The following is a 16,930-nucleotide window of genomic DNA, read 5'->3' on the forward strand; positions in this document are numbered from 1 at the left end:
TCTGAAATGACTGTTGATATTAAAAGGTTTATGAGGGTCCAGAGTTGGTTTGTTCTCAGCTCACCAATAAATTACTGTATTATTTGGAATTATTAGAGCAAATTACTGTATGCTTTGATTACAGTAAGCTGCTGTTTTCTTTTGATACAGTACAGATACTGTAAATTGTACAGTAACTTACTGGCGAAACTGCTGCCAGTATTTTACTGTACATTTTGAATTATTACAGCAAATGACTGTATGCTTTGATTACAGTAAGCTGCTGTATTCTTGAATGAATGAATGAAAGACTTTATTTCGAACATAAAATAAATAAAAACAGATACAAAATAATAACAAACAAAACAAGAGTAATAGTGTCCGAAAAGGAGTAGGTAGAAGTAAAACTTAAAAGGCTGGATCATAAACTTTAACAGGGAATTCAAAAGTCCCTCTGAAATGACTGTTGGTATTAAAGGTTTTATGGGGGGCCAGAGTGGGTTTTATGCATGTCCTCAGCTCACTCACAGGGCACATCTGGTAATTAACCGTATTAAACTGAATCAGTCGCTGCAGAGTGGGCAAATATTTGGACTAATCCCCTGCAGTAGGATGTGGATTAGTAATTAACATGTCAGTGGTGTAATGAGGTGAAAAAAAATGAAAAAAAATCCAGCAATTACCTTTATATAATTTCCCTTTATTACTGTAATTTTACAAGAAATATTTTACTTTTAACATATATTTATTGTTAGAATAGTCATACACGTAAATCTAAGACCATTTACATATAAATCACAAATGAAACATGTAATTTTACGTTGCAAAAGTCCAATTTTTACATTAACTCAGAAATTTTGCAAAACAAATCTTAAATACAGCTTAAATACAAAAACATACTGTAAATTTAAGACCATTTACATATAAATCACAAATGAAACATGTAATTTAAAAAAGAATTTCTGTCATTTTGAAATACAGACAAAAAATGTAAAATGTCTTGAAAAAAACTATTAAAAAAAATGTTGTTTTTTTTACAAATAAAACCCACGTAAAACCCACTCTGGCCCACATAAACCTTTAATATCAAAAGTCTTTTCGGACTTTTGAATTCCCTGTTAAAGTTTGTGATCCAGGCTTTTTTTTCCCATGACAGCCTGGTAGTTCATTCCCTTAAAAGTCTCATATTATAATAAAGTGAGATTTTCATTTTTTTTTTAATTATAAAGCAGGCTTAAGTCCTATATAAATACTGTGAAAGTATCGAAACACTCAATCTAAAAATGTTTTTTTTTTTACAGTGCATGTTCTCAGCTCCCTCAGTGCACATCTGGTAGTTAACCATACCAAACTGAATCACTGGCTGCAGAGTGGGCAAATATTTGGACTAATCCCCTGCAGTAGGATGTGGATTAGTAATTAACATGTGAGTGGTGTAATGAGGTAAAAAAAAATGAAAAAAAATCCAGCAATTACCTTTATATAATTTCCCTTTATTACTGTAATTTTACAAGAAATATTTTACTTTTAATATATATTTATTGTTAGAATAGTCATACACGTAAATCTAAGACCATTTACATATAAATCACAAATGAAACATGTAATTTAAAAAAGAATTTCTGTCATTTTGAAATACAGACAAAAAATGTAAAATGTCTTGAAAAAAACTATTAAAAAAAAATGTTGTTTTTTTTAACAAATAAAACCCACGTAAAACCCACTCTGGCCCACATAAACCTTTAATATCAAAAGTCTTTTCGGACTTTTGAATTCCCTGTTAAAGTTTGTGATCCAGGCTTTTTTTTCCCATGACAGCCTGGTAGTTCATTCCCTTAAAAGTCCCATATTATAATAAAGTGAGATTTTCATGTTTTTTTTAATTATAAAGCAGGCTTAAGTCCTATATAAATACTGTTTTTTTTTTTTACAGTGCATGTTCTCAGCTCCCTCAGTGCACATCTGGTAGTTAACCATACTAAACTGAATCACTGGCTGCAGAGTGGGCAAATATTTGGACTAATCCCCTGCAGTAGGATGTGGATTAGTAATTAACATGTCGGTGGTGTAATGAGGTCCACGTTAGGACTTCCTCTGCTCTCATCTCTCCTCCCACCGCCCACACACACAGCCTTGAATTACTCCACTGGCAACTGTTGATGCATTCCCAAGTCATCTGACGTCAAGTGGGAAGGGCTGCGAGCAGAGGAGGCTATAAAACTCCTCTGCTGTACCTTGGTTCATTCACAACGACGCCACTCTGGATTACCACCACCACAGCCTCTGTAGGGAAGCTCCTACCTCGGGTTGCAAACAGCTGGTTGTTCACCTCACTAACCTGACTTATACAATGAAAATGTCCGCAGCGGAGATCAGCCAGATCCTCAAGGAAGGAGAGCTGGAGAAGAGGAGCGACAACCTGCTCCAGTTCTGGAAGAGGAAGACGTGCGTCCTGACCACGGACAGCCTCAACATCTACGCGGACACGCAGAAGAAGCGCACCAGAAGCAAGGAGCTCAAACTGCAGTCCATCAAGAAAGTGGACTGCGTGGAGCGGACCGGCAAGTTCGTCTACTTCACCATCGTGACCACGGACAATAAGGAGATCGATTTCCGCTGCTCCGGAGAGGAGAACTGCTGGAACGCGGTGATCACCATGGCGCTGATCGATTACCAGAACAGAAAGGCGATAGAGGACTTTAAGACAAGGCAGGACAACGAGAGCGCGTCGCCAGGACAACAGGAGAGGCGCATGGCGAGGGCTCCTTGAGGAGCCGCGGTGCATCACGGGGACTCCAGGCTGTTAACCACTCCTAATATGGTGAGAGAAAACACCATGAAATATCAAGTCAAATTTATTTTTTATAAAGCTTTTAAAACAACATGAGCTATCTATTCACTGTTATTTATTTTATCTATCTATTTATGTATTTATTTCATTTTTGTTTTCCATTTCCTGGGAATGTAATTCTATGTGTATGTTACCAAACTTTCCCTGTGTACCACTGGCTCCATCACTACAAAGAGGAACAGGGGGGGTTAGGAAATACAGGTCTAGGATAACACTGTTTCAAACATGTTAAAAATATATTTTTTTTTTTACAGTTGTACTTTTTATGCCAATAAATAATTTGAATATAAAACAACATGAGCTGACCAAAAGTGCTTTACAGACATAGGCAGAATAAAAACAGGTCAACAGAGCAGACAACAAAATCTCACACATCCACAAAACAGAGACCCAAGATAAAATCCATGAGTAAAAGACTGTTATAATGAGCATTATAAAAGGCCAATTAGTAATCACAATTCAAGTACATACTACTTTTTTTTTGGAAGGTCCTTTTTTTCCAGACAGCTTTGTTATAGATGCATGCTGATAATTTCATTTGATAGGAGAGATCCTGAAATTATGGTTCATGTTTTCATTCTACTTCTGTCTCATTTTTCCTAAACTCAAGGACAGCATAAGTAAAAATTGTCTCATCTTACCCCACTCTCCCCTATAGCTGACATGATGTATGAATAAGAATGAAGCTGAACGCAGTGGGAGAATCTTGAAACTAATGACATGTCTTTTTTTATCTCTTTCTAGTGTCAAAACGGACCATACAGAAATATTACGCGGACCAAAAGGAAGACGAGGTCATCCGGTCCAGAAGAGATGAAGGATTGCACGGGGACTGAGCTCTCGGAGAGAGGGGGGGACATCTGATCCAACCTGACAGACGGAGAGATTTACAGAAGCTCCACACACACAGGACCGAACTCTTGAATTGTCAAAAGTATTTCAAGTTTGCTCTCCTGGGAGGAATATGACTCCTAAAACCATGATGTTAATTTATTTGTTTCCAGGATTACTGGCAAACAGCTTGTTCTTGTTTAAATTATTTACTATTTTAATATGTGTGTTGAGTGTGTATTTATTTGAATAAATATTCCTGCATTTTTTGACATAACTTTGCCCTCCTGTTCTATACTTTTTGTTTTTTCATGTCTCAACTAGCTCTACTTGGTGTCAATGTGTTTGTTAAGTATCTCATTACAGCATCATAGAGTCAGTAACAGTATATTAGACACTCCGGGACAACTTTTCAACAGCAGCATTTCTTAGTAAATGCCAGACATGCAAGAGTAAGAAAGGGAGTGGTGGAGAGGAAAGTCCCTTTCCTCTCTGCTGTCAGGTGGAATGTGACTCTTTATTGTCACTGGGATGGTTTCAGGCTTGAGTCATAGCTGATAAGCATATACAGTCAGCAGCACGGTACACTTAAAAGACTCGTGGCGCCTTTGAACACACCTTTAACTGCTTCCGAGGTGTGGTGGGACTATAGGTCGCCACTGTTGGGGTGAACATGCTCAAAAGTTACATTTAAAAATTGATAATTTAATGTGTTAGCCTATGTTGGTGTATTTCGGACTATGAGTTTCACAAAAGCTGACATCAGTTTTAGTTTATATTCAGGCGCCTCTGTTCTTTACAAGGCGGAGAAAACACACAGTATAGTCCACTTTAATGGCCTGTTATCATGACATGAAGGCTATTTCAAAGGGTATAACGTGACACCAGGTACACACCTATTTAATTACTGTTATAAACCCAGTGAGCACGGCTTTAGTCATATTCAGAAAACCTCTCAAGGCCTAGAGAAGGGAGATCATAAAATACAGGTTATGAAGTTGATGTGAAACAATTAGTCATTCTTAATTAGCTGTATAGTTATATTATCGGCTGTATATTGGCCAGATGTTGGTTAGGCACATTTAATCAGTATGTAATGGAATTTCTGACCTATAGTTGTAGAATATAGTATACACAATATAAAGAATATATTAGAATACACTATGAATATACCAGACTACTACAACTAGCTTAGAAAATATGAAATATAAACATATAACAATAACAACAATATACTTTATACAATACAATAGCAAAGTGTGCAATGACATACTATATATCAGAAAAGTGTGCAAGTTACAATTTTTCTTTCAAATAGAATTAAATGAGGTAGTAAAGCAATGTGCAAATATTCAACTTTATTTCTATAGCACCTTTCAAAACAAGAGTTAAAACTGGTGCACATATACAATACAATACCATGAAATACAAGAATTTCTGTGAATGGGAATAAGAGAGTCAGCTAATCTGGTACTGAGGTGGAGTTTGATCCACAGTGTCGGAGCTAAAACAGTGGAAACAATGTTTATTTTGAACACTGTGTGGACGTTAAAAAAAGTCTTGTCCTCTCTGCCCCGAGCCTTCCCACAAATAAATACCTCCGGTCGTGGACCTTGTGGAGTGGAAGTGTGTTACGAGCACAAATGGCCATAGGTCAAAGGTCACAGAAAGCCGAATCTCTGGCCTGCGGTAATGAAGTGTATAGTGGAGTCACACTCGTCCTCGTCCCATCCCGTCCCCGGGTGCGGCTTTGAAGTAGGATCACACTACAATGAGCGCATCAAAGGGTTAGACTGATCTGAGGAGTATTACCGGAGCGGACGAGCCTCCTTTCTAAATATACCGCTTCACAAATTGGCACCACTTTAATCTCACACACACATAAACACCTTTGGCCCCTGAGCCAAGGGCCACACGGGTTTCTTTGTCACCAGCATGCTATTCTTTTCTAAACAGTTTGATTCAGAAAAGGGCTTCTTGTTTAAGCATTTGACGTGTTTTCAAAGGCTGATAAAAGAAGTCAGAATCCACTGTTCGTCTGGTTGTGTTCTTTACTTCCTGGCTCATCTGGACACATATACCAACCAGAAAGACTCACACACTGTGTCTTCCTCTCTGATCTCAGGCTGTATAAACATCCTCTGACGCAGCACTGGCACACACTCAGGCCATACTTATAGCTTTGGCGTCATCGCTCCATAGGCCGTCATTATGTGGACAGGGCATAGCTGCGCAACAGTGAACCCATTGTTACATCCTTTGGGAAAACATGCAATAAGTAGAGAGGACGTGAAACGAGTGTGTGCAGGGCTGTGGCCTGTATACACAATTAATCTTCAGTTGTTAAACCGAGCAGGAAAAAAATGACAGATTCGGAGGCGTTTATCGTAAACACGAGGTGTAGCGCTGACGAGCTGAGGCAGTGCGTATGGAGTAACAGCTGAGCAGGGTGTTGTGAGGTGAAGGTCGGTGGCCAGAAGAAACTTGTCTCACTCCCACACAAGCAGCAATAACTCTACGATATGTCAGGACTTTAATCTGTATTGATATGCAGATATAAATCTGTTATATTGTTCCCTTCATGGAGGAGTTTGCCTCAACATGAAAAAATGACTCAGTCTATCAGAGCACAGTGTTGTTTGAGTGTTGCCAGGATAGGAAGGAACATTTGAGAGATGATGGAGATGTTTTTTAGTTTTGTGGAGAAAATAGTGCGTTTGGGAAAAGTCAGAGTAAACATAAAAAGTTGGAAAGACATATTTTTTTATCTTGTTGTGTGACCTATAAATGAGGACACTGTGGTCATGTCCTCAGTATGGTTGTTGTTTACATTCAACAGTTACACACAAATAAGACTTTGTGGGTTTGGCATATGATTGTTTGTTTTTAGACATAAAAATATGAAATAAAAATGTAATATAATGAATGGTAGTATTTCTGCTGCCAGATTTATATTTTGGTTATGTGGAGGAGGCTTCAAAACAGCATTTACTTTGGGAACAATATGTGTGACAAAAATGTTCTAAGCTCAAAGATGCTTTGCTATTCAGAGCTTTCAATCACATCTCATTGGCCTTCTTCACTTTCCTTCTCACAGTCTTGTTATCGCATGGCTGAAGGTTACACACTTAGATCACAAGATGACACCTGCCTACTCCATACGATGAAGAACATTTTAAAGCTAGGGTTGGTAGTGTTCTTCAAAAACATTTGTTGAAATTCTCTTTACACCCAGACAGCAATCAATAAATCAAATGCTCTGAAAAAAAAGGGTAACACTTCATTTTACAGGTCTGTAAATTTCATGGTAATTAGGTGATAATTAGCAAGTAACCTGTTTGAAATTTCTCTAGAATTACTGCCAAATTACTCCAATATTTACCTCAAAATGTATCAAAATGTATTGCTAGTTTCTCTACAGTACCGACCCTAGCTTTATGATGAAGTTGTAAATTCTGAAAAGCTCAGAAGTGGACACTTGAGCATGGAAAATTTCATTAAACGTGATTCATTCCCTTTATAGTAAAAGAATAAGGTTTGGACTCTAAATATAGAAAAGTAGTGATTCAGACTGTAATTATGAATCTACTTTCACATAAAATCTGTGGTCTTACAGCTCATAAAGAGCATGTCTGGGCATTTCAAACAGCCTGTAGCACCTCAGGTTTGGTAGCACAGCTTGATGACACGTTAACTTCACTTCACAGCGTAACAAGTTTGCTCAGGTATGCGTATACGTACACCTCCTCACACTTAATGGCAATATCACTCTGCTTCCCGTAAGCCTCTATCACGTAGGAACTTTGTTTCACTTCAACCTGATGTGTCATTTCCTCGCTCGCTCTTCCCACCAGAGTCCAATCTGACGCCAGCAGGACACAACACTAGTGCTTCGTGTAAATAAAAACCTCCTAAAACCCAAACAGCAGAGCCTATCAGGATATTAGGCAAGGTCTCGGGAAAAAGTCTGCTTACTAACAGACTCCAAGATCTGTGTCAAACAGGATCCATTAATTGTGTAACTTACTGTTAGTTTCTCTGATGAGCTTAAAACATTGCAGCTGTCTAAAAAAAGCTGGCAGGGTGTACCTGGTCTTTAGCGTTTTTTCTAAACCATAGGAATGGGATTACCTCAGAGAAGTGCTATTCACTGGCTCGTTTTACCGGAAAGAACCTCTTCAGGTATTTCACCTTGTGACGCATTGTTCAGGTGAGTGCATACCTGAGCGCATACCTCGGCAAATACAGAGACAGACAGACAGCCTCAGGCCATGGACAATACGAAGTCATGGGGTTCTTCAGAGTCAAAAAATGAGTGCTTGACCAAAATCCAGCTCTCCATGGTTCTCTGCTGTTTCCCATTTATCATTCCTCCATCCAAATAAAGGTCATCTGATTCCCAGATCTGGTTTTACGGATAAATTGGACGGATTTCCCCCCTCATCTTACCCACAAAGGCGTCATTCTCCTAATTGTCTATAGCAACGGCAACGTTGTTTGTTTTTAATGGGACATCCATTTCTGTGTGCTGAGTCACAAGCAAACAACTCCCCAGATCCGCATCTTCAGCTCTTGTATCCGCCCACTCTCTGGCTGCGATGGTCACAAATCTGTAACTCAAATAACCTCAGAAGCCAGGGCACAACACTGAATGAATATACAGCGTCACATACACTGAACAACTTTTAAAACCTCTTGTCAGGAATCATGGGACACCGAGTGGTGACATGTCGTTTTTGGTTTGTGAGACATTCCCATGATGCAACCTAATAGCTTCCTTCGTCCAGATCACTTCCGCTACCAATATAGAAATATAGAAAAAAAGTCTACAGCAGTAAATAAAACTCAACATATCAACAGAGACACAGTCTGTCTCTTTGAAGGCCTGTTTTTCGACGAGAATCTTACGAATTTGGCACCTCTCATATCTAAGACATGCATGTGTATTGGATATGCACAACCTCACACACACGTTGTATATATACACACAAAGTGTTGGCAGGGGCTGCACCGCTGAGCGGGGATCATGTTGCTTAAGACCCAGCTGTCCGGAGAGAAGCGTCAGACAGAGAGAGGAGACGCTGTCAGGAATGTCTACAAGGCAGCGAGGGGGCGGACGGCCGACAACCAGAGAGCTCCACGTGCACTCTATGGCCGGAGGAAGGAGGCAAAGATCAGTATCAGTTAGAGTAGGCTTCAAACTTTAGACTCGGACTGGGACTTAAGTAAGGACAGGACAGGACAGCTTTGGGTTGGACTTGAAAGTGAAAACATACAGGTTATGACCTTGTCAATCGATGAAATGAAAATGTTCCAATGCAGCGTCATTTTAATGGGCAGCATTCAGAGACTTAAGAGACGTGAAGCTTAACTTGCAATTTCCTACTTGTGAATTGACTTGGACCCGCCCAAACGCTCTGAGTTATATAGTGAGAGAAGTAGTTTTAATGTAAATGTCATCATATTGTTGTTCTGCTGTTTTTGTTTCGGGCTGGTTACTAACTTTTGTTTTGTTTCTTAGTTGTGAGATTGTTGTTTTATTGTATTCACTTTTTAGAAAGTGTAAGGTTTTGATACAACTGATATTTTATCTCTGTAGCGTGCGCGGCACTTGTGGCCTCCGCCCAGGGACTACAAATGAAAATGAGCTTTTAGCTATATCTAGTACAATATATTTATTGTGTATTGTCCCTGCTTAATAAACAAACAAATAAATAAATACATTTCTCACCTACCCCTAGTAGCATCTAGTCACAGATGTACTATAATTTGTTATCGACTCAAGTTTTGATTTATCCATTAAAAAGCCATGCTCAATGTTCAATGCTGTGAGCAAAACAGATTAAATACCATTCACATCCATTATATTGGGATGGATGTACTATGGATTAGTGCTATGATTGGGCCAAATCAGACCCTATAAAAAAATAAAAATAAATAAAAATAAATACAAATAAATAAAAATAAATAAAAATAAATATATATAAAAAAATATTAGAATCTAAAGTCAACTAAAGTATTTTTTGTGACATGATCTCCGACATGCGCCTTCTCCTACCAAATGTTCAAAACAACCCAAAAACGGTCATATCACATACTGTAAGGTCTGCGTTTGAAAAACAAACAAATAAAAAAAACACGTGAGATTGGTGCAATCCAACCCGATTCAAGCCCGAGGGAAATTTGAGAAATAACAGCCCGACCCCGGCCAGAACCTGGTGGCTCGGGACGGGCCTAATCGGGTTAGGGCAGAAAATCAATGATCTACTATAAATGGAGGAGTCTCAATATTTTCAAAACCTGGATAGATAAAACCAAAACTATCTGTGTGTCTGGAATCCACCGGATACCAATCCTTTATCTTGTCAGTAACAGAAAGATGTGGATCACAGTGGATGATGGGACTGGGAGCAGTGGAGCAGAGCAACTGGGCTACAGGAGTCTGATCACAGTCTAGTGTAACGGGGCTCCTGAGGGGAGGTTTAGTTACCAGCACCTGCCTGAGTGGGTGTGTGAAGAGATGACCAAGAACAGATTATAATAACATTATATTTCCCAGACTGGAAGTCTAATGAAAGACATTATTCACAACATGAATAATCCTTTTTTTCTGTTTTGGTCATCTCTGCAGATGGTGTATGTGTGTGCGTGTGTGTGTGTGTGTGTGTGTGTGTGTGTGTGTGTGTGTGCGTGTGTGTTTAAAAGTTTAATCTCAACCAGTACAACATCTGGAGAAAAGTTTAACCCATATCACTGGATGAGATTTTTGATTAATGACATTATTTCCAAATTTCCTCCAGATTCGATATGTTCATAGTACACCTGTGATACCATCAGATGTACTTTGAAGCTTTTATATGTTTTACACATGCTGGAGTGATGTGCTTTACATTTCTGGCAGCAGCAAAAGCAGTGTGTTAGGTCTTAACAAAACAAATGACAAAAAAAAAGAGAGAAAAGACAGGAAAAGTGCTGGTTACACTGTTACAGTCATGTCATTTCTTCCAAGGTGCCACTTAATGGCTCCCCAGCAGCTGATCGATCGTCACTCACATGATTTACAGTAAGTTACATCAGATTGTTGGTGCAGCAAATAAGGCAGCAACACGACCAACTCCGCCTGACATGAAACCGAAGGTGAAATGGATGGATGCAATAACCTGTAATGATGACCCCGGGTCCAGAGCCGCTATCAGGGAGAGAGGAAATGAGTTCACCGCAGATATTACACAAGAGGAAAATGAGTGAAAGAGAAAGATAAATGAGCACATAAAGGGAGTTAGGGAAAATTCCAGAGCAGAGAAAATTACAAGTAACAGAAGAAGAGTTTGCTAAGAGGGAAAAAAAATGGATGCAGGAATTCCCCGGCGACACACCAAAGCCAACAACGCACTGGGCATGATCTAATCAACTGGTAATGCAACAGGGATACTGCACCCTGCACAAACAGCCTGTGAAATGATCTTTCTTTCACACATCTTTGCTTTTAGGAAATGCTTTGACATGAGCAAATAAATGGAACACACATTATGAAGAAAGATAAACCCCATTGACATTTTGTCCGTCATTTGTTGAAGACATATTTATAAACTAATGTTGAGTCATAAAGTTCATTCATATGTGAAGTTTCCTGTGTGGTATTTGGCTGTTTTGGCATTTTTGTGTACAAAACACTAAGGGTTAGAGGTACACTAAATCACTATTTACTTTGGAAGAAACCACAAACAATCAATTACTTTATTGTCAATCTACGTTTTCAATTTGCCTCTTGCCAGATTATTTTGTCATTATTACATAATTACATGGTATTTTTAGTTCTATAATTTGTGCGAAAAGATGCTAACAAAAAAGAGCTGTCTATCATGTATCTTTGTTTAGAGAGTTTTGCTGGAAACATTTGGAAAAGGTTATATTTTACTGGATGTTAAGTGTACAACAGGGACATTAAGGCAGTCTGAGAATGTCTTTCTCAGAGTAATAGGACCACAAGGAGCAGGGCGAGGAAGCTGGAAAGTCCCTTTATAGGAGTACAGGTTCTCAGACAACGCATTCCTCCTGATCCTATGTATTGTTTCACTGCTTGGCTCCAGCTCCCTGATCACTTCAGCAGTGTGGTATTGACTCTACAACAAATGTCTCCATCAATCATAGCAGGACACAACAGGAGTGTATTGTTCAAAGACACAGCGGAGGGTGCTTAATCGCTGCTGATCGGGGTGTGGGCTTGTGTTTCCGAGTCTGCATACCTTCGCTGAGGTGATGTGATCTCTCTGCAGCCACCCAGGAGCTGGACGCCTGTGTGGGGTGAACGGATGGCTGGATGGATGAAGGGCAGGGAGCTCGAAACAAAGGAAACAGAGAAATACACAACAATGCAGAGTTTCATTTGTATTTCTCTTATTCCTTTTCTTCTTATTAAAGGAAAACTTTGATTTGTTATGACTTGGATTTTATTTCCATTGCTCTGGCCACCAGGTTCACCAGTTATGATAATATTGCACCCACCAAAGTAAATACTGAGATCTCGAAACGCAGCAACATGGCTAAAAATATGTCCAACGCGACAACAATTATGAGCGGTCACATCATGCAGGTTGTACATTTTGAGTACAATGATAATAAAATGGAACTGATGGCCGGAGTTAAATAAAATCCCATCTGTAATAAACCTTTGTTTTTGTTTAATATAAGTAGAAAATAGTAAAGCGGTTACGGTTGTAGCACTAGCTATAGTCGTAATGATAGAAAATGACTACCAGCAGTGCTATCAGTTACATTGTGGTAGAAATAGTAGCAATAGTAATGGCAGCACAACAAGCTGAAAACAGAACATATTATCACCGCATAAACTTGACAACTTGTAAGCAAGCAATTGCATATGCACACCCAGCAACAGCCCGGTTGCACAAAAAGGCGTGTGAATGATGCGATAATGCGTAATGCAAAAGCACGTAATAAGAACGTCGTTCTTGCTTTAGGCGTGTCATTTTCACGCTATGTGGTCTGTACTGACTGCAAATGCATCTGCGAGAATATGCTACGCTCAGAGCTAGTGACGTAGAAAAAAAAGTGAGAAAGACCGCTTATGGTGGGCGGCAGGGCAGGATGATGTGTCCAACAAACACAAGACTTTCATCCAGGAGGCTGGTGTTCGAGACCGGTGTTTTGATTTGTAAGTTACGTTAGTGATGTTTGTCATGTGTTTTGTAGCGACGTTGCCATTTTATGTTTTCCGTACTAATATTAATATTAGTTTTCCTAAACCTAACTAAGTGGTTTTGTTGCCTAAACCTAAGCGAGTGGTTTTATTACTCCCTGCTGGTAAGCTACTGCACCTTCATACACTCATGTAAAATTCACGCGCGGCAAAACGTGACACTGACACGCTATCCTCTGATGGACAGGCAGGTCTTTTACACACTTTGGCATGATATCGGGCAGATACGAGAAACATCAGCACTCATTTAGAGTCATGTTTGTGGCTTAGAAATGTTATTCTAAGCTCTGTTTTGGTCTCCACCAACTCTGGGAGAAATATCTTTAGTCTTTAGCTGCTAATTGTTCCACTATGTTCACCAGCTAGTTACTATCTTTGTGTGAATGTTAAGTGCTGAGCAGGTAGCATAAGGATTTATCAGTATTGTTCGGCTAAAAGCAGCTGAGGTTAAAAAAGGACACCGATGAGAGCTTTGGGAGTGAACTAGAACAGTAAAGTTGCTGGCTGTAAAACCAAAACAATGAGCTGAAAGACAGTAAGATACTCTGTAGAGCTGAGTCAGGTGGTAGTTCTCCGTGATTTCATCACTACGAGCTGCCACTTTCACATTATATATTGAACCATTCTTAATATAAATATTGATTAGAGCAAGTTTAAATACTTGATTATTAACTTGTTCAGTGTTAGTAATATCAGTTAATGTCTGCATGCAAGACTAAGTGGTTGGCAATTCATGTTGAAAATCAACATACACTAGTTTTATACAAGTTTTAATTTGAACTAAATTGTAAAATCCAGCTGGCAATCAGTACTGCCATTGGACAGTCCAAATAAAGAGTAGAAATTTAGATTCCGCTTTTTGGTTGAGTTACATAGTTGAATAGGCCTTTCTCACAGAAGACGCTGGGGTGTGTCTTTAGCAGGAGAGGCACAGGTGGAGCTGAATACCTTAATGATGGCTCAATTGAGTCAGCATGTTCAATACCAGAGCCTTTGAACTGGAACTCTTAAATGGAGCAGAGCCATCAGTTATGTCATTAATGATACCTGTGAATTTCATGCTATGACTAGTCAAAATGTCTGCTGTGAAAAAGGTCTGTTACATATTTTAAAAATCAGAGATGTTAATGGTACTTCTAGTAAAAACTCACAAGATGCACTATTACTCCGGCCTCATCAAACCTGCTACTGCCAAAAGCTTAAATAATGTGACAGAGGTGTAAGTATAACCCTTCTTTAGGAGAAGGAAGTGGGATGACTAAAGCCTGTAATAAGAGGAAATCCTGTTTGTCATGGCTCAAGGGTCTTTCCCAAGGAGCAGGGGAGCTCACAATGGTCCTCTCTGTCCACACGCTGCCCTGAGACTGAGCACAGTGGCAACCTTTTGCCAAAAAGGCTACGGTTATATTGGAGGTCAGCATTAATCAAATTAGACAGCACACTTAAAATGCAGCGCAAGCACACTTCAGCAATGTAAACACTGGCATTTTACACAGACTACATATGGATGGACCTGCTATAGACATCTGGGACCTTATCCATAAAAAAGGTTCCTTAATCTTTAACACCCTCGATGTGTCATTTATTTGCCAAAATAAGCTGAATTTACATATTTAGTAGTAGTATTTATTGAAGCTTTTAATTTGCAAGAAAAGAAGAAGAAGAAGACAACTTTTTTTCTTCAATCACAACTTTAAAAGTAGCTTTAGTTTTGAATCAGGAGGAAAAAATGTGTCCAAGGACCATTCGCAAATCCGGTTTGAAAGCCGGGAGTTTCCCATTACATTTCATACTCATTCCAAAACGTAATCTATTTAAGTACAGTATATTGGAAACACTTTCCCATGAATGAAAAGACATATTATTATAATGTTTTGTGAACCAGTGTGTACTTTAAAATGTAATTCTGCTCCTTGTGCTCCAGACAGGAAGACCAAATGATGTCATCTCCTACGGATGTCGTCTTTAATGAACGCACTGCACACAGACACCCAGCAGTATGTTAAAAACATACACATCTCCTGGACCAATTGCTAAAACATGGGCGCAGATGTCTGGCTTTGTCCCCACGAGGTACGCGGATGTGTGTGTTCGCAGCAGTTGAAGGTGGGGGTGTGACCAGTGTGAGCTGTGGGAACAGGAGTTTGCGGTGTAGGTTTACACAACCCCAGAGGAAACTTGAAGAAATGACTCCAGCAGGAGAGATGGAGGCAGAGATTAGGATGTCAGGTCGGAACATTAAATTGTGAAAACTGAGATCTTGCCTGATAAAACTGGTTCCACATGCTGTTGAAACCGAGAAATATTTGATGAGCTAGTGCAGTGGCTGTGCATGTATGCATACTGATAGCAGTACAACATCTACACACACACACACAGAGGAGTCTTTCACAGCGGTTCGGTCCACACAATCCCTGTTGCTCTGAAACAGAATCCCTTTTCTTCAGTCAACGGCCGTCAAGTGTGTGTGCGCGGAGCCGTGTGTCGACTATCTGTGCCAGAGGACAAGGGGCAGGGGCTGGGGCGAGGATGGAGATGTTTGGGGGGTGTAGAGGACATGGAGGGTGGGTGGATTGTTGGGTAATGAGTCACTGGAGCCTCCTTCAAAGCCCGAACTCCCCCTCCAACACCCGAGCAGGGAGGTCCACTGGAATCTGGGCCTGTGGATGGAAGAGCTGAGTGGGCAGGCCTCATACAGTGTGCATACACATGGATGACAGTACACACATAAACACACTTCTTGTCTCTTTCTAACTAGGGTCAGGATCTTGCTGCAGAGGATGTGGCCCCTGCAACAAAAGGCTTCTACGGTAGAAAATCCATATGTACAGTGTGTACTTGTGTCTGTAAGTGCAATTTATCATCTTTCCAGAGTGAATGTCTGTGTGTGTGTATGTGTGTGTGTGTGTGTGTGTGTGTGTGTGTGTGTATTCTGGTTTGTCAAGTAAAATATTTTATGGTTTCGTCTGTAACTTCCTTATTCTAATGTCACTCTCTCGTGTTTGTTTGAAACAACCACAACAAACCGCCGGCAACAACCTCCCCTGTGTCTCATCTCTGTGTTAATGCCGATGATGATCCCGGTAGCAGTATGACGTCTGTATAGGATTTCAAACACACACACACACGTGTACACGCCAGCTGTGACCTCTTGTCACAGCTTTCACTCTCCTGTTTATTAGATCATGAGCAACTGTTTGACTGATGGGTGGAGATGAAAAGAGACGAGGAAGAGGTGGCACGAAAGAATGATTGCAAATCAGATGGTTAGCAGAGCAATCACACTTCCGTGACCTAACTGACCGATGCTGAAAGGACAAAACAATGAGACACAGACAGGAAGCAGGAAGCAGAGATCAGTCGACAGTAGATTTGAACGTATGCAAACAAGATATACAGAGGGATCAAACATAATCTTGGCACTGCTACACTCCATATGCAACTATATTTAGATACCATACATCCTCATGTGGCGGCAGAATTGCAAGTATGCATGCCATATAGGTCAAAGGTCACTCCTTGTGACACCGCAGTTGATAAATGTTTAAGGGATGTAATAAAAATGATCGATCTCTCTTCTCAGAGTAATATACACTCTCTTTTTGTGTTTGACCAGACAGGACATGATGGCCTATTTTTTTCCTATGGAGGATTGATGTTACAGTGAGGTGGTGATGGGGCGTGTAGCGGTAAATCCCCTCTGAGCGAGCGTGTGTTTGTCTCGTTAAACCGTGGGACGGGCAGAGTGCTCCGGGACAAGACTAGACAAGAGCTGCAGCTCTACATGGAAACCCTACAGGCGGGCAGCATCGCCGCCATGGCAACAAATCAAAGCGTGACACTGCACAACCGGTAATAGCTGTATTTGAAGGTTATGTAATTGCTGCTTGGTTGTGATTTTATTACATTAGAACTTTAGAAACTGTTCATTATCACACCTCAGATTGTTCACCTCAACTCTGGATGTTGCATCATGGGAGTTAAAAGAAGATCCTCTCTGAATCCTGCTCAGCCTTTGTTTTAACAGGTCATTTCTATACCTGTCTGCACAA

General features: G+C 40.0%; 1 protein-coding gene across 1 annotated transcript; it reads left to right on the top strand.

Moving 5' to 3' along the window:
* The first annotated feature begins 2,196 nt into the window (after window positions 1-2,196).
* phlda2 (pleckstrin homology-like domain, family A, member 2) lies at window positions 2,197-3,938 on the top strand. The gene is made up of 2 exons (XM_037767927.1): window positions 2,197-2,800; window positions 3,575-3,938. Exon 1 carries the CDS (start codon window positions 2,330-2,332, stop codon window positions 2,747-2,749), a length of 420 nt encoding a protein of 139 aa, XP_037623855.1. The 5' UTR covers window positions 2,197-2,329; the 3' UTR covers window positions 2,750-2,800; window positions 3,575-3,938.
* Window positions 3,939-16,930: the final 12,992 nt, after the last annotated feature.

This window comes from Sebastes umbrosus, chromosome 4, assembly GCF_015220745.1.
Source record: "Sebastes umbrosus isolate fSebUmb1 chromosome 4, fSebUmb1.pri, whole genome shotgun sequence".
In the NCBI taxonomy this organism is placed as follows: domain Eukaryota; kingdom Metazoa; phylum Chordata; class Actinopteri; order Perciformes; family Sebastidae; genus Sebastes; species Sebastes umbrosus.

Bases quoted from the DNA above. Each gene is read 5' to 3' on its own strand.
- phlda2 (XM_037767927.1), top strand. From the start codon at position 2,330: ATGAAAATGTCCGCAGCGGAGATCAGCCAGATCCTCAAGGAAGGAGAG.